Below are 27,563 nucleotides of genomic sequence, written 5' to 3'. Positions count from 1 at the left end.
CCCAGCTCCACCCCACATTCTGGGCCCTCTGCCTGCAAGGCCCTTCCCCTCATCTATCTGGCAATTCCTACTCATCCTTTAAAACCAAAAGCTGCCCCCTCCAGGAAGCAGTCCCAGATCTCAGGCTGCATTAAACACCTTTCCAGTGCCTCCACGGGTGCCTAGGTGACTTTGGATCCCTGCAGCGGTCTGCATCTCCCCAGGGCAGAAGCTTCTATCTGGGTCCTAGCACTGGCTGGCCAAATCCTTAGACCTCAGCCTCCTTCCACACCAATTTGTGGGGGGAAAAGTCTTTATTGATAAATAGGTTACAGTGAAATAGAGTGATAGTTTTTAGGGGAATAAAAAAGTAGAATCTCAGTCTGTCTCCACCCCGCCTCTAGTTCTCGGCTTCTGCCTTCTTACTGGCCGCTTTGGACGCAGAGGACTTGGTGGGAATGCCAGGCTTTCTCGGGCCTTTAGGGGCCTCTGCCTTCCTGGCCAGTGGTACAGGCTCCATCTTGGACCCACTGCCCTTGGGAGGAACAGGGGCCTTGGCTTTAGGCCCCTCCCCGGCCCCCTGCGCAGCAGCCTTTTTAGGGACCTTGCTGCCCATCTTCTTTTTGGCTGGGGAAGCAGCAGCATCCTCGCCCTATAAGAAAGCAAACCAGGAGCAAGGGGACAGAGCTGGGCAGGGCTGGGTGCACAGCTCAGAGCCCACGAACTTAGGGGTGAAATCCCAGCGCTGGGTCACTTTCGACAAGTGACCTCACCTCTCTAAGTCTCAGCCTCTTATCTATAAAATGGGGATGGTGATCCTCACGGCGCTGAAGGGCCGGGGAGGGGAGGAAAGTGCTCTGTACTTTGTAGGAAAATAAGTTGCCCCCTTCCTCGGCTGACCCCTCTGGGGCCGGGTGGGGATGCCCAAGCTCTGGTCGCTGGAGACCCGGAGCAGGAAGTCACCCAGGCACCTACCTTGGTGACCGTGGGTTTGGAACTCTGACTCCCAGGCTTTGTTTTCCTGTGGGCCTTGGTATCTGCTGGAAGAGGGGATGGCATGTGAGAAACACCCCTTTCAGGAGGAGCTGCTGCTGGGCAGGAAGGTTCAGGGGTCCCACAGCCCTCGTCCTGCCCAGGGCCCAGTCCTCACTCTGACACTTGCAGGCTGTGTGACCTGGAGCAAGTAGTTTAGCCTCTCTGAGTCTGGGTGCCCTAGTCTGCCAACTGAAGGTAGCAGCCTCTCTCCCACGGACAGTTGGAGGATTAACTGGGCAGTGGATGACCACCCCTCACTCCGTTCACAGCTCCACGCCTGCCCACACCAAATGCCCCCGACAGGTGTATCTGCCTCTAGCCTTTAACCCATCTTCCACATGGCAGCCAGGATACATTTTTCTTTTATTATTATTATTTTTTTGCAATACGTGGGCCTCTCACTGCTGTGGCCTCTCCCGTTGCGGAGCACAGGCTCCGGACGCGCAGGCTCAGCGGCCATGGCTCACGGGCCCAGCCGCTCCGCGGCATGTGGGATCTTCCCGGACCGGGGCACGAACCCGTGTCCCCTGCATCGGCAGGCGGACTCTCAACCACTGCGCCACGAGGGAAGCCCCAGGATACATTTTTAAGAACACCTTGGGCCCTAGCTGTCCCCTGTTCAGAGTCTTTCTGTGGCTCCTCATCGTCCTCCAGATAAAGTCCAGCCTCCTGCTGCCCTTCACAACCTCCCCTCCCCCTCCCCCAGTGCACACAGACACAACTATTTGTACTTCTTCCACCTTCTTCAAGCTTCCAGGCCTCTGCACAAGCTGTTCTGCCTGGGACACCTCCTCCAGGAAGCCTCCCCTGATCCTTCTCAGAGATGACCCCTCCTCCTCTCTCTGCGCTCTTCTCCCCCATACCCACCCCCACCAGCTACCATGCATTCTCTGTCTCTCTGAGTCAAGCCAAGTGCTCAGGGCACACTGGCTAGAAACCCCTCCTCCCAGAGCTGGCCCCTCCATTCCAGCTCATGTCCCGTGGCTGCCAGAAACCCCCTCCCATGCCCTCCTCTCACCCCATTCACATCCATACCTCGGCTGCTCCTTCCACCTTTGACCTCTGACTTCCCGCTGGGCCCACTGGCAATGGGAGGGGCCTTTGTGGCCTTGTCTGGCTGTTGGGAGGACTTCTTGGCCTCACCCAGTCTTGCCTCTTGGTCCTTGGTCTGCTGGCCTTTCTTGGGGGCCTTCTTGGCTGCACCTGGTTTGGGGGGAGCTGTCCTCCCCTCTCCCGGCTTCCTGGATCCTTTTTTCACATCGCCTGGGTTGGGTGGGTTCTTCTTTGACTCAGTTGGTTTCTTGGAGTCCTTTCCCTCAGCTTGACCAGGCCTCCTGGGGGCCGTCATGGTGGACGTCTTCCGGGGCTGGATTTTCCTTTTGTCTTTGGGAACTAACTGGAGGAGGAGAGAACGGGGTGGGATTGAGAGCAGAGGTTCTGGATGTCTTACGCCCCTATACCCTACATGAGGCTCAGAGAAGACCCCATCCCAAAGGAGGGGGAGAGGAAGGCGGCCAAGGGCTTGCGGAGAGCACGCAAAACCACCTCCTAAATGCCGGCTGCCAGTAGTGCATTCCACCCATTCATGCACTGTGAGGAACGGTGCTGCCATTAGGAGCTAAGGAACCCGAGTCTCCAAAACTCGCCCAAGCTTCTCCTACCCTCCCTGCACAGGTGGCGGGCACGCGCCTCCCACCCCCGCACCCGGAAGCCTCAGAGCCAGGCTTCTGGGAGCACATCGTGCACACTGAGCCCTAACGGTATCTCTGAGATGCTAACCTATACTCTCCTTTGACCCCCCAACACCATCCACAGACTGTGGCTCGGACTCCCCACCTCCCCGCCTCACACCACTGTGTCCCCAAGTCTCCCTGCCGCTTCGCTTCTGTGTAGCTGGACACGGACATGGAAGTCAGACGGCTGAGAGTTCGTGGCTTCCTGGGGCCTCAACCCCAGCCCAAGGGCGACTCGCCCAGGTCTTCTCCTCCCCCTCTGGTCTCGGTCTCCTCATCTTTACAATGGGGCCAACAGAGAGGGTACAAGTGGCAGGAGGATGCAAGCGTCCCCGGCAAACAGGTGGTCCCTGCCCCTCTAGAGCCCAGCTGATGACGCTGCTCCCAGCATCCCTGGACCCTCATGGCTCCCCGTTACCCACCAAGACCAGAATCAACTCCCACTCTCTGCACACACACATTCCTGACTCCGTGGTACCCAAGACCCCCTTCCCTGCCTCCCAGCTCGTTGGCCCACTTTCCTGACCGTCTCCCAGTCACACGCACTCCCAGTGCCCTCTCTTGCTTCCCTTCACCCCACCCTGTGCCCCTGGCCTTGCCATGGCTGGTGTCCAATCTCTGACCCACACACCCAGAGTTCCAGGAGGGGGGATCCCCTGTGCTCAGCCACCCTATTCCCACAGGGATTGGAACGTGGAGGTTGAGAACGTTCCACCGTGTTCCATGGAGCCTGTCAGAGGAACTGCTACTTGCTGGGGCACAGCAGTGACAAGACAGACCCCATGTCTGTGTCACTGAGATTTCCCTGGTGGCAGCTGGCAGTCATGATGCTGGGGCTTAATTCTGTGGCCAAATTTGCCCTTAGCTCTGGGTGACCCTCCCCTTTGAAAGAGGAGGATGTAGGGGCTCAGGGAGGTGTCAGCCCTGGTCTGGAGACCACGGGTCTGGAGCCAGACAGCACGGGGAACAAACCCCATTTCTGTAACCCCGTAGAGGCCAAGGTTGGGTCTGTGCCGCCCGTGGTAAGGAATTCCAGGAAGGGGTCACGGACGCCAAGGACCCAGAAATGGAACAGCTGAGACGGTCTCTGGTCACTCAACACACCCGACAGGGATGGAGGCGGAAGCAGCAGGGTGACTGGGGCCGTGTGGGTGCTCAGCTTTCCCGGGGAGACGGGGGGTCTCGGCAAAGACAGAGGAAGAACGAGAAGAGAAAGAAGGAGAGAGGGAACAGGGCAGGGAACCAGCACCCAGAGGCTGGGAAGAAAGAGCTGGAATTGGGGTTCAAGCCCTCGGGCAAGTCCACCTGCACCCTGGGGCCTCTCGCCACCCCCCACCCCATTCCCAGTGCCTGACTTTGAAGCTGCCAGTGGCTCCCCGGGCCTTGGAGTTGACGGGCCTGACAAGGAGGCCGCGGTGCATGCCTGTGGCCAAGGCCTGCTTCAGCAGGTACTTGAACCGGAGGACGTTCACTGTCGGGTACTTCTGCAGGATGTAAACCTTGATGGCCGCCACCGAGGTACCCCGGCGCTGCTCCCCCGCCTGCAGCGCCTCCAGCACCATGCGCAGCACCGGAGGGTGGCGGCGGGGCTCTCGGACGCCGCTCCGGATCAGGCCTACGGACAGACAGCAGGACATCACCCGGGGCCCAGACCTCCCTCAGACCCCGCTGAGGACAAACATGCCTAGTGAAACACCCACTAGGCGCTGGCCAGGCCCCACTGTGTGTGAGCAAGCGGCCGGGGGATCAAGTACACACCCCTCACCCCCACCCCAGGTCAGGGCCACTGCCCCCTGGCCTGGGAGCAGACGTGGGGGCACTGCTTGGCCACCCGGGGTCTCCCGGTGCCCACCGTGGGGCTGGGCACGCAGCAGCCCTCCACGAAGGCTCAATAAAAGCATTAAAGCGTTCTTTAACAAACAAACCTACACCAGGTCAGTTGTCTAGCTCTAACTACCAGTTTACAGGAAATGCAAGGGCCACGGGCATGAAATCAGTAAAACCCAGACTGTGAGGAACGCTCCAGAACACACGGCCCGGTTTCTCCTACAAACAAGCAAGGAGGAAAAGACAATGTGGGAAGGGCCCCAGAGAGGAAAGATCCTAAGAACCCCTTTAACCAAATGCAACATGGGGGCCTTGCTGAGACTCAGAATAGGATTTGGACAATCCAACTGGAAAAAAAAAAAAGGCAACTAGACAAATGTGAACATTGGAATATTTCATGATATTCAGGATGATACTGTTTCCAGTGTGCTGATGGTATTGCAATTATTTTAAGAGGTTCTTATCTTTTAAAGATAAATACTGAACTGGGACTTCCTCGGTGGCACAGTGGGTAAGACTCCGTGCTCCCAGCATAGGAGGCCTGCGTTCGATCCTTGGTCAGGAAACTAGATTCCATATACATGCCACAACTAAGAGTTTGCATGCCACAACTAAGGAGCCCATGTGCTGCAACTAAGGAGCTGGTGGGCTGCAACAAAGGAGCCTGCCTGCCACAACTAAGACCACGTGCAGCCAAATAAATAAATAAATAAAAGATAAATACAGAACTGTTTACAGATGAAATGATAAGTCTAGCATTTACTTCGAAATAAGACAGTAGGTGAAACAAGGGTACCTAAAGGCTGTTAGCTGTTGAAGTCGGGTGATGGCTGCCTGGGGTAGGGGCGCAGGTCACTGTATCATTCAGTCTAATTTTGTGTCCATTTAAAAGTTTTCATCGGGGCTTCCCTGGTGGTGCAGTGGTTGAGAGTCCGCCTGCCAATGCAGGGGACGCGTGTTCGATCCCTGGTCCGGGAAGATCCCACATGCCGCAGAACAACCAAACCCATGCGCCACAACTACTGAGCCTGTGCTCTAGAGCCTGTGAGCCACAACTACTGAGCCTGCATGCCACAACTACTGAAGCCCACACACCTAGAGCCCACGTTCCACAACAAGAGAAGCCACTTCAATGAAAAGCCCATGCACCACAACAAAGAGTAGCCCCCGCGCACCACAACTAGAGAAAACCCGTGCGCAGCAATGAAGACCCAACACAGCCAAAAATAAAATATAAATAAATCAATTTATTTAAAAAAAAGAGTTTTCATCATAAAAAGTAACAAAAGAATTTCACTCCTATGCCCAAGAGAAAAGCAAATATACATCCACACAAAAATGTGTACACAGATGTTCATAGCAGCATTATTTATAATAGCCCAAAAGCAGAAACAACCCCAAAGTCCATAAACTAGTGAATGGATAAATAAAACGTGTTATAGACGTAAAATACAATGTCATCCAGGCAACAGGAGGAATGAAGTACTTCCTTGAAAACATTATGCAGAGTGAAAGCAGCCAGTCACAAAAAGTCATATATTGTATGAGTTAGTTTATATGAAATGTCCAGAATGGGCAAATCAGAGCCAGAAGGTAGATTAGTGGTTGCCAGGGGCTGGGAGGTGGGCAGGGATGGGGAGTGACAGCTAATGGGTACAGGTTTTCTTTAGAGAGGATGGAAATATTCTAAAATTGACTGTGGAGATGGGTACACAACTGTGAATATACTAAAAGCCATTGTACACTTTAAATGGGTGAATTGCATGGTATGTGAATTGTTGAGATATCTCGATAAGCTGTTGTTTTTTTTTCCTCAGTACGCGGGCCTCTCACTGTTCTGACCTCTCCCGTTGCGGAGCACAGGCTCCAGACGCGCAAGCTCAGCGGCCATGGCTCACGGGCCTAGCCGCTCCGCGGCATGTGGAATCTTCCCAGACCGGGGCACGAACCTGTGTCCCCTGCATCTGCAGGCGGACTCTCAACCACTGCGCCACCAGGGAAGCCCGATAAGCTGTTATTTTTAAAAAGTTGCAAAGGAGAGTAGGACCCAAGGGTGAGGAGGGAGACAGTGTGAGAAGTTGTCAGTCACCGTAAATCACATAAAAGTGGTTTAATTATGAAACCTGATTTAAACATTGTGATTAGAAATGTTGATTTCCAACCAATTTGCAAAAACTAAAGACAAAAAAGGAATCAAGTGGCTAAAATATATATATATATATATATATATATTTTTTTTTTTTTTTTTTTTTTTTTGAGGTACGCGGGCCTCTCACTGTTGTGGCCTCTCCCGTTGCGGAGCACAGGCTCCAGACACGTAGGCTCAGCTGCCATGGCTCACGGGCCTAGCCACTCCGTGGCATGTGGGATCTTCCCGGACCGGAGCACAAACTCGTGTCCCCTGCATCGGCAGGTGGACTCTCAACCAGTGCGCCACCAGGGAAGCCCATAAAAAATATATTTTTTAAAAAACCACATTTTAAAGTGAAAAAATAAAACAACCTTGTACATATACAGACTGCTATATCAAAGCCACGTGGGAACTACAAACCAAAAAACTACAATAGATACACACACAAAAAAGAAAAAGCAACCCAAACACAACACTAAAGATAGTCATCAAACCACAAGAGAAGAGAACAAAAGAAGGGAAGAAAGAAGAGCAACAAAAACAAATCCAAAACAATTAAGAAAATGGAAATAGGAACACATGTATTGATAACTACCTTAAATGTAAATGGATTAAATGCTCCAACCAAAAGACATAGACTGGCTGAACGGATACAAAAAAAGACCCATCTATATGCTGTCTACAAGAGACCCACTTCAGACCTAGGGACACATACAGACTGAAAGTGAGGGGATGGAAAAAGATATTCCATGCAAATGGAAAACAAAGAAAGCTGGAGTAGCAATACTCATATCAGACACAATCAACTTTAAAATAAAGACTGTTACAAGAGACAAGGAAGGACACTACACAATGATCAAGGGATCAACCCAAGATATAAAAATTATAAATATGTATGCACCCAACGTACAAGCAGCTCAATATATAAAGCAAATACTAACAGCCATAAAGGGAGAAATTGACAGTAACACAATAAAAGTGGGGGACTTTAACCCCCCCACTGACACCAATGGACAGATCATCCAGACAGAAAATCAATAAGGAAACACAGGCCTTAAATGACACTTTACACTAGATGGACTTAATTGATATTTATAGAACATTCCATCCAAAAGGAGCAGAATACACATTCTTCTCAGGTGCACATGGAACATTCTCCAGGACTGACCACATGCTGGGCCACAAAGCCAGCCTCAGTAAATTTAAGAAAATTGAAATATCAAGCATCTTTTCTGACCACAACGTTATGAGATTAGAAATAAAAAATACAGGAAAAAAAACTGTAAAAAACACAAACTCGTGGAGGCTAAACAATATGTTACTAAACAACCAATGGATCACTGAAGAAATCAAAGAGGAAATTAAGAGAGACAAATGAAAATAAAAACACAACAATCCAAAACCTATGGAATGTAGCAAAAGCAGTTCTAAGAGGGAAGTTTATAGCAATACAATCTTATCTCAGGAAACAAGAAACATCTCAAATAAACAACCTAATCTTACACCTAAAGCAACTAGAGAAAGAAGAACAAACAAAACCCAAAGTTAGGAGAAGGAAAGAAATCAAAGATCAGAGCAGAAATAAATGAAACAGAGATGAAGATAACAATAGAAAAGATCAATGAAACTAAAACCTGGTTCTTTAAAAAGATAAACGAAACTGGTAAACCTTTACTAGACTCATCAGAGAAAAAAGGGACAGGCTTCCCCTTTCAATAAGATTAGAAATGAAAAAGGAGACTACTACAAGCAACTATACACCAATAAATGGACAACCTGGAAGAAATGGACAAATTCTTAGAAAGGTACAACCTTCCAAGACTGAACCAGGAAGAGATAGAAAATATGAACAGACCAATCATGAGTACTGAAATTGAAACTGTGATTTAAAAACTTCCAACAAACAAAAGTCCAGGACCAGATGGCTTCACAGGCACATTCTATCAAACATTTAGAGAAGAGCTAACACCCATCCTTCTCACTCTTCCAAAAAAAATTGCAGAAGAAGGAACACTCCCATTCTACAAGGCCACCATCAGCCTGATACCAAAACCAGACAAAGATACCACAAAAAAAGAAAATTATAGGCCAATATCACTGATGAACCTTGATGCAAAAATCCTCAACAAAATACTACAAACCAAATCCAACAACATGTTAAAAGGATCATACAGCATGATCAAGTGGGATTTATCCCAGGGATGCAAGGATTCTTCTATATCTGCAAATCAACCACTATGATATACCACATCAACAGACTGAAGAATAAAAACCATATGATCATCTCAGTAGATGCAGGAAAAGCTTCTGACAAAATTCAACACCGATTTATGATAAAAACTCTTCAGAAAGTGGGCACAGAGGGAACCTACCTCAACATAATAAAGGCCATATATGACAAACCCACAGGAAACATCTCAATGGTGAAAAAATGAAAGCATTTCCTCTAAGATCAGGAACAAGACAAGGAAGTCCACCCTGACGACTATTATTCAACATAATTTTGGAAGTCCTAGCTACAGTAATCAGAGAAGAAAAAGAAATAAAAGGAATCCAAATTGGAAAAGAAGAAGTAAAGCTGTCACTGTTTGCAGATGACATGATACTATAGAGAATCTTAAAGATGCCACCAGAAAACTACTAGAGCTCATCAATGAATTTGGTAAAGTTGCAGGATATGAAATTAATGCACAGAAATCTCTTGCATTCCTATACACTAACAATGAAAGATTAGAAAGAGAAATTAAGGAAACAATTCCATTTACCATTGCAACAAAAAGAATAAAATACCTAGGAATAAACTTACCTAAGGAGGCAAAAGACCTGTACTCAGAAAAGAAAGAAATCAAAGATGACACAAACAGATGTTCTTAGATTGGAAGAATCAACATTGTGAAAATGACTATATTACCCAAAGCAATCTACAGATTCAATGCAATCCCTACCAAATTACCAATGGCATTTTTCACAGAATTAGAACCAAAAATTTTACAATTTGTATGGAAACACAAAAGACCCCAAATAGCCAAAGCAATCTTGAGAAAGAAAACAGAGCTGCAGGAATCTGGCTCCCTGACTTCAGACTATATTAGAAAGCTACAGTAATCAAAACAGTTTCATTGCAGCACTATTTACAATAGTGAGGACATGGAAGCAACCTAAATGTCCATCAACAGAGGATTGGAAAAAGAAGATGTGGGGACTTCCCTGGCAGTCCAGTGGTTAAGACTCTGTGCTCCCAATGTAGGGGGCACAGGTTCGATCCCTGGTCGGGGAACTAAGATCCTGCGTGCTGCAGCCAAAAAAAAAAAAAAAAAAAAGATGTGCTACATATATACAATGGAATATTACTCAGCCATAACAAAGAACACAATAATGCCATTTGCAGCAACATGGATAGATCTAGAGGTTTTCGTACTGAGTGAAGTAAGTCAGAGAAAGACAAATATCATATGATATCACTTATATGTGGACTCTAAAAAAAGGGTACAAATCAACTTGTTTACAAAACAGAAGGGTCACAGATAAAGAAAACAAATTTAAGGGCTTCCCTGGTGGTGCAGTGGTTAAGAATCTGCCTGCCAATGCAAAGGACAAGGTTTTGAGCCCTGTTCTAGGAATATCCCATATGCTGCAGAGCAACTGAGGCTGTGTGCCACAGCTACAGAGCCTGCATTCTAGAGCCCACAAGCCACAACTACTGAAGCCCGCATGCCACAACTGCTGAAGCCTGCACACCTAGAGCCTATGCTCTGCAACAAGAGATGCCACCACAATAAGAAGCCCACGCACTACAACAAAGAGTACCCCTGCTCGCCGCAACTAAATAAAGCCCGCACGCAGCAACGAAGACCCAACACAGTCAAGAATAAATAAATAAGTAAATGATTTTAAAAAAGAAAACAAATTTATGGTTACCAGGGGATAAGTGGGGGGAGGGATAAATTGGGAGGTTGGGATTGACATATACACACTACTATATATAAAATAAATAACTTATAAGATCCTGCTGTATAGCACAGGGAACTCTACTCAACAATCTGTAATGGCATATATAGGAAAAGAATCTTTAAAAAAAAAAAAGGAGTGGATATATGTATATGTATAACTGATTCACTTTGCTGTACACCTGAAACTAACAACATTGTAAATCAACTATACTCCAATACAAATTTTTTTAAAATGAGACCCAATTAAACTTAAAACTTTTGCACAGAAAAAATAAACAAAAAGACAACCCATGAAATGGGAGAAAATATTTGCAAATGAAGTGACTGACAAGGGATTAATCTCCAAAACATATGAACAGCTCATGCAGTTCAATATCAAAAAAACAAACAAACAATGTAATCCAATCAAAAAATAGGCAGAAGATCTAACTAGACATTTCTCAAAAGAAATACAGATGGCCAAAAAGCACATGAAAAGATGCTCAACATCACTAATTATTAGAGAAACGCATATCAAAACTACAATGAGGTTTCACCTCATACCAGTCAGAATGGCCATCATCAAAAAGTCTACAAACAATATATGATGGAGAGGGTATGGAGAAAAGGGAACTCTCCTACAGTGTGGGTGGGAATGTAAATTGGTACAGCCACTGTGGAGAACAGTATGGAGATTCCTTATAAAACTAAACATAGGGCTTCCCTGGTGACGCAGTGGTTGAGAGTCCGCCTGCCGATGCAAGGGATGCGGGTTTGTGCCCTGGTCCGGGAAGGTCCCACATGCCGCAGAGCGGCTGGGCCCGTGAGCCATGGTCGCTGAGCCTGCGCATCCAGAGCCTGTGCTCCGCAACGGGAGAGGCCACAACAGTGAGAAGCCCACATACCGCAAAAAAAAAACAAAAACAAAAACACAGAACTACCATATCATCCAGCAATTCCACTCCCAGGCATATATCCAGAGAAAACCATTATTCAAAAAGATACATGCACCCCAAGGTGCATTGCATCACTATTTACAATAGCCAAAACACGGAAGCAATCAACATGTCCATGGAAAGATGGATAAATAAAGAAGATGTGGTACATATATACAATATATACAATGGAATATGACTCAGCCATGAAAAAACCGAAATAATGCTATTTGTAGCAACACCGATGGACCTAGAGATGATCATACTAAGTGAAGTCAGTCACACAGAGAAAGACACATATCGTATGATATCACTCATATGTGGAAGCTGAAAAAAACAAGGTACAAATGAACTTATTTACAAAACAGAAATAGAGTCACAGATGTAGAAAACAAACTTACAGTTACTGGGGGGAAAGGGAGGAGGGATAAATTGGGAGATTGGGATTGACATTTACACACTACTATATATAAAACAGGTAACTACTAAGGACATACTGTATAGCACAGGGAACTCTACTCAATACTCTGTAATGACCTATATGGGAAAAGAATCTAAAAAAGCGTGGATATATGTATACTGTACCCTGAAACCAACACAAAATTGTAAATCAACTATACTCCAATAAAAATTAAAAAAATAAAATAAAGTGGGAAAAAACCCACCTGAAAACTCTAGATCTCAGCAAAAATTGTAAAGAGGCTTAATCAAATTCAACCTCTATTGCCTCCTGGCCAGGAAGGGCCCAGTGTCTGAGAATATTCATTTTGGGGCCAGAGCCTGCTAATCAGTAGAGTCTGAGATCAGTCAGGACCTCTGGAGTCTCACTCTCCTCTTGCAAATAAAAACTTCCCCATCTCCCATGGTGGGGAGGGGGCCCTAAGGAGCTCTGAGCCCTCCCAACTGCAGTGACAGAGGGTTTCTGGAGGGGCCTGGCCTGGCGTGACAGCTCTGAGACAGGCTGGGACCTGGGATCGTCTGCTGCAGTGCTTGCACCTGGACAGACATCTCCTCAAACATCTACATACAGAGAAACTATAAGGGACTAAAAATAACTGCATGCATGCCCAGTGGGGCAAATTATGGACAACAAGAATCAGAAAAACCAAAAACCCAACTGCTACTTCTGAAGAGCTGAGAGCAAAAGCAGGGTACTGCGCATGCCCCCTGCACACACCACCTAAGGGGTGGGCAGACCACCTAAGCGCCCCCTGTGGCCCGACCCCTGGACACACCCTTCCCCCCCACCCCATATGCGGAAGCAGTTTGCACCCCTCCCTCAGCAAGTGAGCAAGGGAAACTGTTACTTGTTTTCGCTCCCCTGCTGCTGCAGCAGGGGTCCCAATAAAGCCTTGTCTGAATTTTTTTTTTTAATTTGTTTTTGGCTGCCTTGGGTCTTCGTTGCTGCGCGCGGGCTCTCTCTAGTTGAAGCGGGCGGGGGCTACTCTTCATTGCGGTGCGTGGGCTTCCCACTGCGGTGGCTTCTCTTGTTGCAGAGCACGGGCTCTAAGCACGCGAGCCTCAGGAGTTGTGGCACATGGGCTCAGTAGTTGTGGCTCGTGGGCTCTAGAGCACAGGCTCAGTAGTTGTGGCACACGGGCTTAGTTGCTCTGCGGCATGTGGGATCTTCCCGGACCAGGGCTTGAACCCGTGTCCCCTGCGTTGGCAGGCGGATTCTCAACCACTGCCCCACGAGGCAAGTCCCTTTGCCTGAATTTCTTATCTGGCCACTGATCAATTTCTATTGATAAGGAGGCCAAGAACCCTGTTCAGTAACATACTTTGTGGTGACACCTCAAAGGGACAATTGTTCGCTTCCCAGAAGAGCATCTATGCACCTCCGGACCACTGAACACAGCTTCCCCATGGGTGATAAATGGGCTTCTGAACCTCGTGTTTCAGGGTCACCTCATTTGGTAAGTCTGCCTTCCTGGCCCCTGGGGGCCTCAGTACCCTCATTCAGGCAACTCTTTCCCCTTCCCCTTTGTCCTTTTTCCCTCCCCGCTTTCCCTTTGTCCCTTTTCCTCTCCTGAAATCTCTCTGCTTCTCTCTCTGTCCTCTCCTACTGCTGTCCTGTCTTTCCAAGAGAGTGGACATCGGGCAGCTACAGCATCACTCCTCTCAGCTTGTGAGACCTGCTCGCTCTGGCCGGCAACAGCTCACCTCGACAGGTGACAAGCAGAGGTGGGAGAGGCTCGCCTCACACAGTGCAGATCCTGGTCCAGCAGGCTCTCCTGACAGGAGATTTATGAGAATGATAGAGGTTCAAACCTGAACATGTGGCTGGAAGTCCGATCATCCCAATATTCTCACCTTTATTTTCCTGCCACCCAGAGAAGTCCCCTTAGACAATAAATGCTGGAGAGGGTGTGGAGAGAAGGGAACCCTCCTATACTTTTTGTGGGAATGTAAATTGGTACAGCCACTATGGAGAACAGTATGGAGGTTCCTTAAAAAATTAAAAAGAGAGCTACCATATGATCCTGCAATCCCACTCCTGGGCATATATCCAGAGAAGAACATGGTCTGAAAGCATACCTGCACCCCAGTGTTCATTGCAGCACTGTCTACGATAGCCAAGACATGAAAGCAACCTAAATGTCTATCAACAGAGGAGTGGATAAAGACGACGTGGTACATGTGTACAATGGAATACTACTCAGCCATAAAAAAAGAATGAAATAATGACATTTGCAGCAACATGGATGGACCTAGAGATGGTCATACTGAGTGAAGTAAGTCAGACAGAGAAAGAGAAATATTGCATGATATCGCTTATATGCGGAATCTAAAAAGAAATGATACTGGACTTCCCTGGTGGCGCAGTGGTTAGGAATCCACCTGCCAATGCAGGGGACACGGGTTCAAGCCCTGGTCCGGGAGGACCTTGCGTACCGCATAGCAACTAGGCCCCGGCGCCACAATTACTGAAGCCCGCACATCTGGAGCCCGTGCTCCGCAACAGAAGTCACCCGCAGTGAGGGGCCCACGCGCCGCAGTGAAGAGTGGCCCCGCTCGTCACAACTAGAGAAAGCCTGTGCATGGCAAGGATGATTCAACACAGAAAAAAAATGAATAATTAAAGAAATAAATTTAAAAAGAAATGATACAAACAAGCTTATTTACAAAACAGAAACAGACTCACAAACTTAGAGAATGAATTTATGGTTACCAGGGGGGAAGGGTTGGGGGAAGGGATAGTTAGGGATTTTCAGACTGACATGTATACACTGTTGTATTTAAAATGAATAACCAACAAGTATCTACTGTATAGCACAGGGAACTCTGCTCAATATTATAAGATAACCTAAATGGGGAAAGAATTTGAAAAAGAATAGATACGTGTATATGTATAACTGAATCACCTTGCTGTACACCTGAAACTATCACAATGTTGTTAATCAACAATACTCCAACAGAAAATTAAAAGTTTAAAAAAAGGAAAAGGAGAAGTCCCACTGGGAATGGACTAAAGCGGCAGTTTTCTATATACTGGTGTATGCGTGGGTGAGACTCCCACAGATGATGTACAACTGGCTGATTTCCAGGCTTGATCACCGCAACGGGCAGTGGATAGGGTCTTCCCTCCTTCACTGGCTCTTTCTGGAAGCACGCAGGTTGGTGCCTGAATAGATACCCACAGGGGGCGGGTTGAAAGGGCAATCTCTCTCTCTCTTTCAGTCTTTTCTTTCCCTCTTCCCTTCACCTGTCCCTCGGTTCCCAGCCCTGCACTCTCATACCCTTAATCCTAAAGATTTCTTGTTTGTGTGTTTAAGTTTTTGTCACTGGTGTCTTTGTATTATGTAGTCTTGTCTGTCCAACTGCTCTTGCAAGTCTCTGCCAAAGCACAGTGGAGCATTTAAGCCTTGAAGTACAAACACACACAGCCACATCGCCTGAAACTCCAGTCGTGGGTTACTTGGTGGGATTTTAAAGAACAACAACAAAAAAAAAAAAAAAAGAGAGAGAGGGGCTTGCATTTCTCTCCTTTGCCTTTGCAATGTAACTATTTGGCCTGAGCTCCAAGAATCACCTGATCCATCTGTAGTCCCCTAGTCTGAGGGAAAAAAAGAGGCCTTTTTAATTTCAAGAGGGAAAACTATGAGATCTCTGATTCTGTAGAAATTAACTTGTCTAACTTAAGCTTGTCAGTTTAATTGATACAGACCTGTCTTTAGAGTCATCAACATTAATTATAATATTTCATTTGTACCTAGGGTTACTGAAAGTCAATAAGTACATATTGTTCCTGTTTTAAAATCTGTCATCAAGGAGAATGACATGATGTGATTAAACTTTTAAGTAAATTTAACTATGATAAGAGCTTTTTGATAAACTCTATGGGAATAATTATGTTTTGGAAACTTCCATCTACAATAGTCCCTCCAAATTTTGGTAACGTAAAACTAAATTAAGGCAAATGATAGGAATCCATCGAGTATCCAGGCCATTTCAAATGAGATGAAATACTGGAACATCAATGGCTAAACAGGTCTGTATTTACCTACTTTTGTCTTCTTGTGAGAGGGAAACTAAAGATGTTTGGGTTTATTAGACACATGTCTTGCACCACATTAAGGAAAGAAATTGTGTTTTGGGAAGATACATGTTTCTAGATGTTATGAGATATTCCAATCAAGGAATGCTAATGTAAAAGACAGTTCATGGTTGCTTAAGGAAAGTAGGATGTGTGTTTTCAGAAAAGAAGGTATGAGGGTGGCTTCCTTGGTGGCACAGTGGTTAAGAATCCGCCTGCCCCATGTTAACCACCAGGAGGGTGTCGAGCTAGAAGTCCTTGTCCCTGCGTGCTCCTTCTCCCTGTCACCTTTCACCATTCTTGTCAAGCTGCCCAGCTTGGAGTTGTCTGTCGTGCGCTAGTGTCCCATGGTTATAGTTAGAAGAGCAAGAATCTCCTGATAATGCGTAATAGCTTGAGAAGAAGTTCTTTTTTCCTGCTAACCAGGTAAGCAGTCTGAGGAGAGCATGGGCATCGTTTCTGTGTTTGTTGGGATCCTGGTCAGGGTGAGACTGGGACTTAGATAAGATTCCTCTTGGGACATCCTTAATATTTATTAGCTTCTAACTAGTGTTGTAAGCCCAGTTGCCAATTTGGAGATCTCAGTTCTTCTGTTCATGGATTTTTATTCACTGTGACTAATAAGCTTCCTAATAAATCCTTGCCAGACTTAAAAAAAAAAAAAAAAAGAATCCGCCTGCCAATGCAGGGGACACGGGTTCAAGCCCTGGTCCGGGAAGATTCCACATGCCACGGAACAACTAAGCCCGTGCGCCACAACTATTGAGGCTGCACTCTAGAGCCCACGAGCCACAACTACTGAGCCCGCATGCCACAACTACTGAAGCCTGCGTGCCTAGAGCCCGTGCTCCGCAACAAGAGAAGCCACTGCAATTAGAAGCCCATGCACTGCAATGAAGAGTAGCCCCCGCTCGCCGCAACTAGAGAAAGCCAATGTGCAGCAACGAATACCTAACGCAGCCAAAAAATAAATTAATTTAAAAAAAAAAGATATGAGGAACAGAAATATATTTTATTAAAAGGAAAAAGTGATTTTTGTCCTAGGGCTGATTATTTCTGAATGGAAAGAATAAGGGACAGGATAATATGGCTACACAAAGTTGCAGAAGGTTTGTAGAAAAGGATCATTGGAAAAAGAATTTTGTATGTGGTCAGGACTTTCTAAGGTTGGGTCAAATTTAATTAGGAAAATGGATTTTATTAAGAGGAGGCTGATGCAAGACTGGATTTGGTTTCTCTCTCTAGGAGAACAAAATTGTCCTGGAGTGCTGCTTGTGATAAAAGATCGTATGAGTTCCTGTATTTACTTTTGAAATCTTTTTTTCACCTTAGCTTAAGGAGTAACTACTCTCACTTTATTCTATGTCCAAAAATCCCCTGTGGGAATACTCCCACCTCTAGGCCCTCAGGTTCTGACCCCTGTGGCCTTTTCCATTGAGAATCTGTAAGGAGAGGTTTGGCAGGTTCTCAGAGAACTCTGACAAGTTTAGGGACGAATTTATCAGGCTGGGGTTGACATTCTCTCTCACCTGGCAGGACATCATGGTTATTCTGGCCCACTGTCGCACCCTGGATTAAAAGGAGTGCATACTGAGAAAGGCCAGGGAACACGCAGATGGCCTGGGGGCCACCAATCCACACCACCAAATTTATCAGGTGGGTGGGGATGCAATCCTAGAACATGACCCCCACTGGGACTGTGGAGATTGTGCAGGCCAAGCTAGGATGAAACATTATATTACTTGTCTATCAGAAGGAAGGAAATGGTATATGGTGAAGCCTTTAAATTATGATAAGGTCTGAGAGGTTACACAGGAAAAAGATGAAAATCTGGCAGTCTTCCCGAGCCGAGCCGGGCGACAGAGGCATTCAGGAAGGACACCAGTACAGACTCTGAGTCCACAGAAGGGAGGACACTGTTGGCCATGCATTTTATCACCCAGGCTACTCTTGATATCAGGAGAAAATTACAAAAGCTTGAGGCTAGGCCCCAAGCCCTGTTGTCAATCTTGGTAGAGGAGGCCTTCAAGGTCTGTAACAACCAAGACTTAACGGAGGAGACCAATAAGAATAAGAGGCTAATAAAGAAAATGCAACTTTTGGCTGCTCTGATCCATCCACCACCTCGAGGGGATCCTGGAGGGCCGAGAAGGCTGGACAGACGGCCAAGAAGCTGCCTAGGCCAGAACCAGTGTGCCTTTTGTTGGAAGGGGGCACTGGAAGGGGGAATGTCCTGAGGGCCCTCCTGTGGGATGCCCTAGGGGCAACCCTGCCCCACCCCAGTTCCTTGCAAATCTCTCAGATAAGAGATTCCTGCACACCGACTGAGGGGGCCGGAGCGCCTGCCTGCCTGGCTCCAGATCCCACTGATCCATCCTCATCACTCCAGGGGAGCCTTAGGTCACCCCTGATGTGGCAGGTAGGAGAACTGACTTTCTTGCAGACCCTGGAGGCTCCTGTTCTGTTCCGATTTGGCCAGCTGGCCCTCTCTCCAACCGTGACTACTGTGACGGGAGTCGATGGGCAGCCAAAGGTAAGGCAATTTAGGTCTCCCCTTGCCCGTGGAATTGGGTCCATTATTATTACTCACTCCTTTCTGTATATGGCAGAATGCCCTGTCCCCCTCCTCAGAAGAAATTTGCTAAATAAATTAAGAGCTAGTATATTCTTAGGACAGGGGAATCCAAGGAGGTAAAGAATTAAAAAAGAGAATGCATCTATTTGTAGCCCCAGATGGCCCACCTGCTGGTCATCAAAATGTTCCCCAAGACATCCCCCAGGAAATTAGAGAACCGGTAGATCCTGCAGTTTGAGATACCTCGGTGCCAGGAAGGGCAAAACTTGTTCCTCCAATAAAAATATGGTTAAGGCCTGGGGAAAAATACCCCTGGAAAAGACAATATCCTTTAGATGCCACATGCCTGGTCTTGTGCTGCTCGCTAGGGGTGTTGCCTTAGAGATTTGCATGGGCTGCGCTTGTGAAAGGATCAACATGCCTTTGGCTAGCGATTCCAAGATCCTTCCTTGGAAATGAAAAGAAAAAACATAAAAAGAAATGGCTCGGGGCTTCCCTGGTGGCACAGTGGTTAAGACTCCGCCTGCTAATGCAGGGGACACAGGTTTGAGCCCTGGTCCGGGAAGATCCCACATGCCGCGGAGCAACTAAGCCTGTGCACCACAACTGCTGAGCCTGTGCTCTAGAGCCCGTGTGCCACAACTACTGAACCCGCATGCCACAGCTGCTGAGCCTGAGTTCTAGAGCCTGCGAGCCACAACTACTGAAGCCCGCACACCTAGAGCCCGCGCTCCGCAACAAGAGACGCCACTGCCATGAGAAATGAGAAGCCCACACACCACAACGAAGAGTAGCCCCTGCTCGCTGCAGCTAGAGAAAGCCCACGCGCAGCAATGAAGACCCAACACAGCCAAAAGTAAATAAATAAAATTAATTAATTAAAAAAAAAGAAACAGCTGGTTCAAAGCACAAATTCTTATTTTATGGATGTAAAATGTCCAGGTTGCTACAAGATTACCACGGTTTTCAGCTGTGCTCAGACAGTGGTGCTTTACGTAGGTTCCTGAATTTGTGTTCTATCGCAGAAAGCCTTATCAGTTCAGTAATTCCAGTTAATCTACCAAGATAATGTAATTATGTTTAATTCTGTAAGGTATACAACAGCGCTCTTCTAGTTGGGTGTCAGTTTTTCAATCGAGTTTTGATTATGGGGAAAAAAAAAAACGCACAATATCCTTTAAAGCCTGAAGCCCTGAGAGGAATCCAACCACTGCTCATCAAATTCCTAAAACACAAACTCATTAGGCCCTGCCAGCCCCCTTGCAATACCCCAATCCTCCCCGTTCAGAAGCCTAACAGGGAGTACTGGTTTGTGCAAGGCTTATGAGCAGTGAATGAGGCCGTCATCCCTATGCACCCACTGGTGTCAAACCCATACACCTCCACACCCAAGTGCCAAGGGGCACGCAGTATTTCTCTGTTTTGGACCTCACTGATGTATTTTTCTGTATTCCCCTAAATCCAGACTCTCCATACCTTTATGCCTTTGAATGGAGGGACGCTGACACCTGGAGGCTACCCAATACACCCGGACAGTACTTCCGCAGGGTTTTCAGGACAGCTCCCATCTTTTTGGAAACACGTTAGCAAGGGAACCGAGGGAATTGAGCCTTGAGAAGGGAACTCTGCTACAATATGTTGATGATTTCTTGATAAGTAGTGAGACCAAATAAGATTCAGATAAAAATACTGTTACGGTCCTAAATTTTCTGGCAAGAAGGGGATATAAAGTATCTTCAACCAATATAAAGTATCTTCAACCAGCAACAGTTTCAATATTTAGGATTGGGTTTGACCCCAGGGGCACCAGCACTTGCCATAGATTGAAAAACAGCAGTTAATGCATTACTATCTCCAACCATAAAAAGGCAATTCTGAGGCTTTCTCAGGATGGCTAGGTTCTGTCGTATCTGGATTCCAAATTATAGCCTTATAGCAAAACCCCTATGTGAGGGTCTAAAGGGAGAAGAAAGGGAACCCCTTCAACGGAATAAGGACCACCAGCAGGCCTTTAAGACTCTGAAGACTGCGGTGAGTAGAGCACCAGTGCTGGGGCTTCCAAATTCGCACAAGCCCCTTACCCTACACGTTCGTGAGAGGTCAGGGATAGCACCACGAGTCCTGACCAAAAAGCTGGGACCGGATCAGAGACCAGTGGCTTACTTCTCAGCACAGTTGGACTCAGTGGCCCTGGGATGGTCAAGCTGCCGGCAGGCAGTAGTGGCCACATCCCTGTCGGTAAATGAGCTTCCAAGCCCACCCTGGGACAACACTTAGGCGTGTCAACCCCTCATCAGGTACAATTTGTGCTGGAAGTCAAAGGACATCATTGGTTGACTGGAGGAAGGTTAACAAAATATCAGGCCCTCCTATTGGACGCCCCCGGCATTATCTTAAAGGTGTGCCAAACCCTGCGACTCTGCTTCCAGCTGTCTAGAGTGGAGACTTAGTGCATCAGCGTAAAGAGACCATAGAACAAACTTGCTCCAGCAGGTCTCATCTAGATGAGCCCCTTGACAGCCCTGAGGTCAAACAGTTTACTGATAGGAGCAGTTTTATAGAAATGGGAACCCAAAAGGCGGGGTATGCCAGTTAGTCTAGATGAACGGAATCGAAGCCAAGGCCCTGCCCGCCACAGACATCAGCCCAGAAAGCTGAACTAATTGCATTAATGAGAGCTTTGCAATTAGGGACGGATAAGAAATTAAATATTTTTACTGACTGTAAATATGGGTTCCACGTGCTACATTCTCATGCTGCCATTTGGAAAGAGCAACGTTAATCGCTACAAATTCCCCCATAAAATATAAAGATTTGATTCTGGCTCTTTTAGAAGCAGTGCAGCTCCTGACCCAGGTAACAGTAATCCGCTGCAGGGGCCATCAGAGGGGTGGATCCCTTGCGAGTCAAAAGAACAGCAAAGATGATCAAACTGCAAAACAGGCAGCTCAATTGCAAGAGCCTGAGCAAATTATGGCCCCAGTGATTGGCCCCCCTGAACTCCCTAGCCTTCTCCAGTATTCCCCACAGGAACAGGAAAATGCTGAGAAACGGGGCTATGAGAAGAGAAGCACAGGCCGGTATAGAAAGGAGGATACGGTTCTAATTCCTGAGGCCCAAAAATGGAAACTCACTAAGAGCTTACACGGTGCCACCCACTATGGGAGGGATCACTGCGGGACTTGATGCAAAAGGCTTTTTCAGGGAAGGGGCTTGAAAGAACAGTAAAACAAGCAACACTTGTCTGTGATTTATGTGCCCATAATAACCCACAGGCCCATCCAATCCCCCCTTCGTTACTCAGGCCAATTCAATGCCGAGGGACATATCAGGGGGAAGACTGACAGTTAGGTTTCACCCAAATGCCCCCGCGGTCAGGATATAAATATCTTATGGTGTTTGTCAATACTTTCACAGGATGGGCTGAAGCCTTCCCCATCCAATCTGAAAAGGCTATGGAAGCCTGTAGGTCCCTTTTAAAAGAAGCAGTTCCTCGGTTTGGACTTCCAAAGTTCCTCCACAGTGATAACGGGCCTTGTTTTATAGCCAGAATCACACAGGGGCTCACAATGGCCCTAGGGATAGACTACAAACTACACACCTCTTGGCACCCCTAGTCTTCAGGGAAGGTAGAGAAAATGAACCATCCTTTGAAGAAAACCTTAGCAAAACTCTGCCAAGAGACTCATGTACCCTGGACCAACTCGCTTCCTACTGCACCCCTCAGGGTCCATGTAGCCCCAGGAGTGGTCTGAGGCTTAGCCCATCTGAAATGACCTATGGGAAGCCTCTTCTTACTACTGACATTCTACTGGATGAGGAAGTGAACCAGGCCCTGAGATATATTATTAATCTAGGACAAGTTCAGGAGGCAATCCAGGACTGTGCCCACAAGGCACTGCCAGCCCCCACTAACACTACAGAGGAAGGAGCAGGGCCTTCACAAATAAACCCCGGGGACCAGGTTCTTCTTAGAACTGGAAAGAGGGGTCCCCCAAAGACCAACGATTGCTAAAATGGAAGAGCCCCTATAAAGTAATTTTAACCACCCCTACTGCTGTCAAACTGCAAGGGATATCTAGTTGGGTACATTTGTCCAGACTAAAGCTTTTACCTCCAGAAACCTGGCAGGTTCCAACAGAACAATACACCTGTGAGCCAGTGGAAAATGTGAGATACCTATTCAAAGACAGGCACCATCAACAGATGAGTAAAATGATGTGGTAGACTGGGCTCCAATTTTCCATTCTTGCTATTGTGCTCAGCAGGAGCATACACGAGCATCTTGTTAAAAATGTTGTAGAGCTTTATGTGCTGAATTATCAACATGAGGGTCTGCTGTCTGCTAATTTTTTTAAAATTAATTAATTAATTTATTTTTGGCTGCATTGAGTCCTCGTTGCTGCACGCAGGCTTTCTCTGGTTGCAGCGAGCAGGGGCTACTCTTCGTTGTGGTGCGCGGGCTTCTCATTGCAGTGGCTTCTCTTGTTGCGGAGCACGGGCTCTAGGCGCACGGGCTTCAGTAGCAGCATGTGGGCTCAGTAGTTGTGGCTTACGGGCTCCATAGTTTTGGTACAGGCTTAGTTGCTCTGTGGCACGTGGGATCCTCCAGGACCAGGGCTCAAACCCGTGTCCCCTGTGCTGGCAGGTGGATTCTTAACCACTGCGCCACCAGGGAAGCCCTATCCCCTAATTTTTTAAGTACTAACAAGAGTTATGTCCTTCAAGGACTGTCCTCTCTTAACAACCGTGAGACAGACATTCAGTTCTGCACCCCAGAAGTGTTTGTTTTTCCTCTGCGGACACCCAAACCATCAGATGTTATGGAATTATGGCCAGGCCCCTGTCCTTTTCCAACCAAGCTATAGCATATAAATGCATTGATAATGTTCACTTCATAGGAGAGTGCACTCTAGGGACTATAGGGATAAGAGGGGGTTTTATTGGTAACAGGACCACTCCAGCTCATCCGCGAACCCAGAGAGCACTAGAAATGATCTTAACAGGGGCAGGGCTGGCCATAGGGCTGGCAGCTCCGTGGGGAGGCTTTACCTATCATGAAACAACACTGAGAAATCTCACTAGACAGCTTGGTTATATGATGGAACAGACAAGACAAGCCTTAACGGGACTGAAGATCTCTTGTTTCTTTGGCTAATGTAGTTCTTGACAATCGTCTAGCTCTTGATTACCTTCTGGCAGAACGAAGTAGAGTTTGTGCGATAATTAATACATCCTGCTGCACCTGGACCAATGCAACAGGACAGGTAGAATTTAATATTAGGGAAATATATGCCCAGGCAGAGCAGCTTCACAATTTTGGCAGGGGCGACATCGCCTCCGCTGTCTGGTCAACAGTTAAGGAAGCCCTCCCAAAGTTAACCTGGTGCCTTCCCTTTCTAGGCCCTTTAATGGCTATTGTTGTTCTTCTCCTTTAGGGCCCTTGTTTGTTCAACCTTCTGGTTAAGTTTGTGTCTTCCAGCCTCCAACAGTTTCAAGTAAAGACTCATGATGTCTCAAGGAATTCAACCCATTCCAGTGGAGAGGGGCCCAGGTCCATACAGGTCCTTGGAATAGTCAGTGAGGGACTTCTACACCACTAGGGTAGGCTAGGGTCTGCGGCCCCCGTCTAGCAGGAAGTTTCAAAAGGAGAGACCTTTGGCCCCTTACCCTTTAAGAATAAGGGGTGTAGAATCCCTCAGGGGGGAATGAGACAGGCTGGGACCTGGGACACTTTGCTGCAGTGCTTGCCCCTGGACAAATGTCTCCTCGATCAATGACATACAAAGAAACTCTGAGGGACTTATGTATGTGTATAGCTGATTCACTTTGTTATAAAGCAGAAACTAACACACCATTGTAAAGCAATTATACTCCAATAAAGATGTTAAAAAAAAAAAAAAGAAACTATAAGGGACTAAAAATAACTGCGTGCATGCCCAGTTGGGGCAAATTATAGACAAGATACAAAAAGACCAAGGTGCCCAAGTGCTTCTTCTGAAGATCCAGGAGCCAAAGCAGGGTACTGGGCACGCCCCCTGCACACAACACCACCACAGAGGTGGGCAAGCCTCCTAGGCCACCCCTCTGGCCTGATCCCTGGACACACTCCTACTCTCACCCCATAGAAGGAAAAAGTTTGCCTCCCACCTGAGTGAGCAAGCTAGCAAGGGAAACTGTTACTTGTTCTCAATCCCTGCTGCTGCAGCAGGGGCCCCAGTAAAGCCTTGCCTGAATTTCTTATCTGGCCTCTGATCAATTTCTATTGATTAAGGAGGCCAAGAACAGCTGGTTGGTAACATATGTGTGGGTGGGGAAGCTGGGAGTCACCGTACCATTCAGTCTACTTTTCTGTCCGCTTGAAAGTTTTCATCATAAAAAGTAACAAAAGAATTTCACTCCTAGGTATATACTCAAGAGAAAAGAAAATACAGGTCCACACCTAAACGTGTACACAAATGTTCATAGCAGCATTATTTGTAACAGCCAAAAAGTAGAAACAACCCAAAAGTCCATAAACTAATGAATGCATAAACAAACCGTGGTATAGCCATAAACTGCAATGTCATCCAGGCAACAGGAGGAATGAAGTACTTCCTAGAAAACATTATGCAGAGTGAAAGCAGCCCGTCACAAAAAGTCATATATTGTATGAGTTAGTTTATATGAAATGTCCAGAATGGGCAAATCAGAGCCAGAAGGTAGATTAGTGGTTGCCAGGGGCTGGGAGGTGGGCAGGGATGGGGAGTGGCAACTAATGGGTACAGGTTTTCATTTAGAAGGGATGAAAATATTCTAAAATTGACTGTGGAGATGGGTACACAACTGTGAATATACTAAAAGCCATTGTACACTTTAAACGGGTGGATCGTATGCTATGTGAATTACTGAGGTATCTCAATAAGCTGGGTTTTTTTCTTTTAAGTTGCAAAAGAGAGTAGGATCCAGGGGTGAGGAGAGAGACAGTTGTCAGTCACCATAAAGCACATAAAAGTGGTTTAAATATGAAAGCTGATTTAAACATGGTGATTAGAAATGTTGATTTCTGACCAATCTGCAAAAACTGAAGACTCAAAAAAGGAATCACATGGCTAAAACATATTTTTTTAAAAAACCGCATTTTAAAGTAGAAAAAAACCACCATCCCAAAACTCTAGATCTCAGCAAAACTTGTAAAGAGACTTCATCAAATTCAACCTCTTTTGTTTCCTGGCCAGGAGGAGCCCAGTGACTGAGAATATTCGTTTTGCTAATCGGTAGAACCTGAGGTCAGCCGGGACCTCAGGAGAGTCTCATTCTCCCCATCCCCCATCTCCCACGGTGGGGAGGGGCCCTAAGGCAGTCTGAGCCCTCCCAGCTGCAGTGTTAGAGGGTTTCTGGAGGGGCCTAGCCTGGGGTGACAGCTCTAACCCTTGCCCTGTCTCCCCCAAACCATGCCCTGTCCCAGGGAGCCACCCCCAACTCTCCTTCCTCCCCCCCACCCCCACCCTCCACCTGTGTTCAGCTTCTCATTCCAGTTATCCGATGCCTGCTGTATACCAGGATGTCCAGAACAGAGCTCACAGGTCCCCGAAAACCTGTCCCCCATCTTCTCTCCCCCACAAATGTGCCCACCCCCACACCTACCCAGACACCCAAACAAGTGCCCGGGGAACATCCTGGAACCTCTCCTGCTCCCCATAGGCTTCTCTACCTCCATCCCCAGGGCACAGTCTCCTCCCCCTTTCCGACCCTCTCCTCCATTACCTTCAGTACAAGGGCTAACACACCTGACCTGGCCTTGGAGGCCCAGTCTGATCAGCCCCTGCCCCCATCACCGCGTTTCCCCCAACTCTGCTCCAGCCAGCTGGAAGACGGCGCAGCTCCCAAGCACTCCACCAGCACTCTCCCCTCCAGGCCACAACCTGTGCCATGCTGTTCCCTAGGCCTGGGCGGCCGTGGCCACCCAAGCAGCTTTCATTCATCCTTCAAGGCCTAAACATCACCGAGATTTGGACCCCAGCCAAACTGAGCAACTCTCCCTGTGCTTCCCAGGCAGATGGGACCCCTCACTTCCTCCAGAGGAGTCTTTGCAAGTACTCAGAACATTTGCCCTGCCTCAGCCCTCCTTCCCCTGAGTGAGGCTTATCCCTCCTTCAGAGTCACCTCCTCTAGGAAGCCTTCCTTGACCTCCCAGAGGGGGTTAGGCGACTCCTCTGGGCTCCTACAGCCCTCTGGGTCCCCACCACTAAAGCACACGCCACATTATCAAATGGCATCTATAATGAGGCAAGCTCGCCTACCAGACTGGGAGCACCTGGAAGGAATGAAATGGGTCTCTTTGCCTCAGTGGACCCCATATCCAGAGAATCCTTGAGGCGTTGTCCGTTGATTGAAAATTGGGACGCAGCCCTAAATCCAAAGCCCAGTCAAGCGTCGAACGCTTGCTTCGTTGTTGCTCCGACCCCTTCAACTAGCTGCCCTGCAGCTGCAGCTGGGCTGCCAGCCCTCGCCCACAGCAAATGGGCTCCAGCTGGGGAGGCCCCCCTCTGCTCTCTTCCCTGGCCCCCGCTACCACTGGCATCAGCTCTTCTGCCCCTGGGGTGGGTTCAGGGGCCAGACTGAGAGAGGAGGAGCAGGGTCGGGGAAGAAGGGTTCAGGACACCCAGGGAACGGGCTCGCGCGGATGAGGGAGGAGCCGCTCCCTTTGCTTACCTGGCTTTTCAGACCCAGATGACCTGGACGACCCCAGTGTGGAGGTTGAGGAGGTGTCGCTGGAGGCGAGGCTCCCAGGAGCCATTTCACAGGCAGATGCAGATGGCCCCCTACCCAGGCGTGAGGCCCCCAGGCCTGCCTGCTCGCCTTACATACCAGCAGGCCCGGCCCCACCACTCCAATTAGCC

The 27,563-nt window shown here is 47.6% G+C and overlaps 1 protein-coding gene across 1 annotated transcript; it reads right to left on the bottom strand.

Moving 5' to 3' along the window:
- Nucleotides 1-379: 379 nt before the first annotated feature.
- H1-8 (H1.8 linker histone) lies at nt 380-27,563 on the bottom strand (the record flags this gene model as incomplete). Its single annotated transcript, XM_079934352.1, has 5 exons — nt 27,376-27,563; nt 4,103-4,362; nt 2,050-2,410; nt 955-1,019; nt 380-631 (listed from the first exon to the last, which is right to left on the bottom strand). Exons 1-5 carry the CDS (start codon nt 27,458-27,460, stop codon nt 380-382), a joined length of 1,023 nt encoding a protein of 340 aa, XP_079790478.1. The 5' UTR covers nt 27,461-27,563.

This window comes from Stenella coeruleoalba, assembly GCF_951394435.1.
Source record: "Stenella coeruleoalba genome assembly, chromosome: 10".
NCBI classification, from domain to species: domain Eukaryota; kingdom Metazoa; phylum Chordata; class Mammalia; order Artiodactyla; family Delphinidae; genus Stenella; species Stenella coeruleoalba.
The sequence above is the reverse complement of the archived record's forward strand: the minus strand, read 5'-3'. Positions and strand labels throughout refer to the sequence as shown.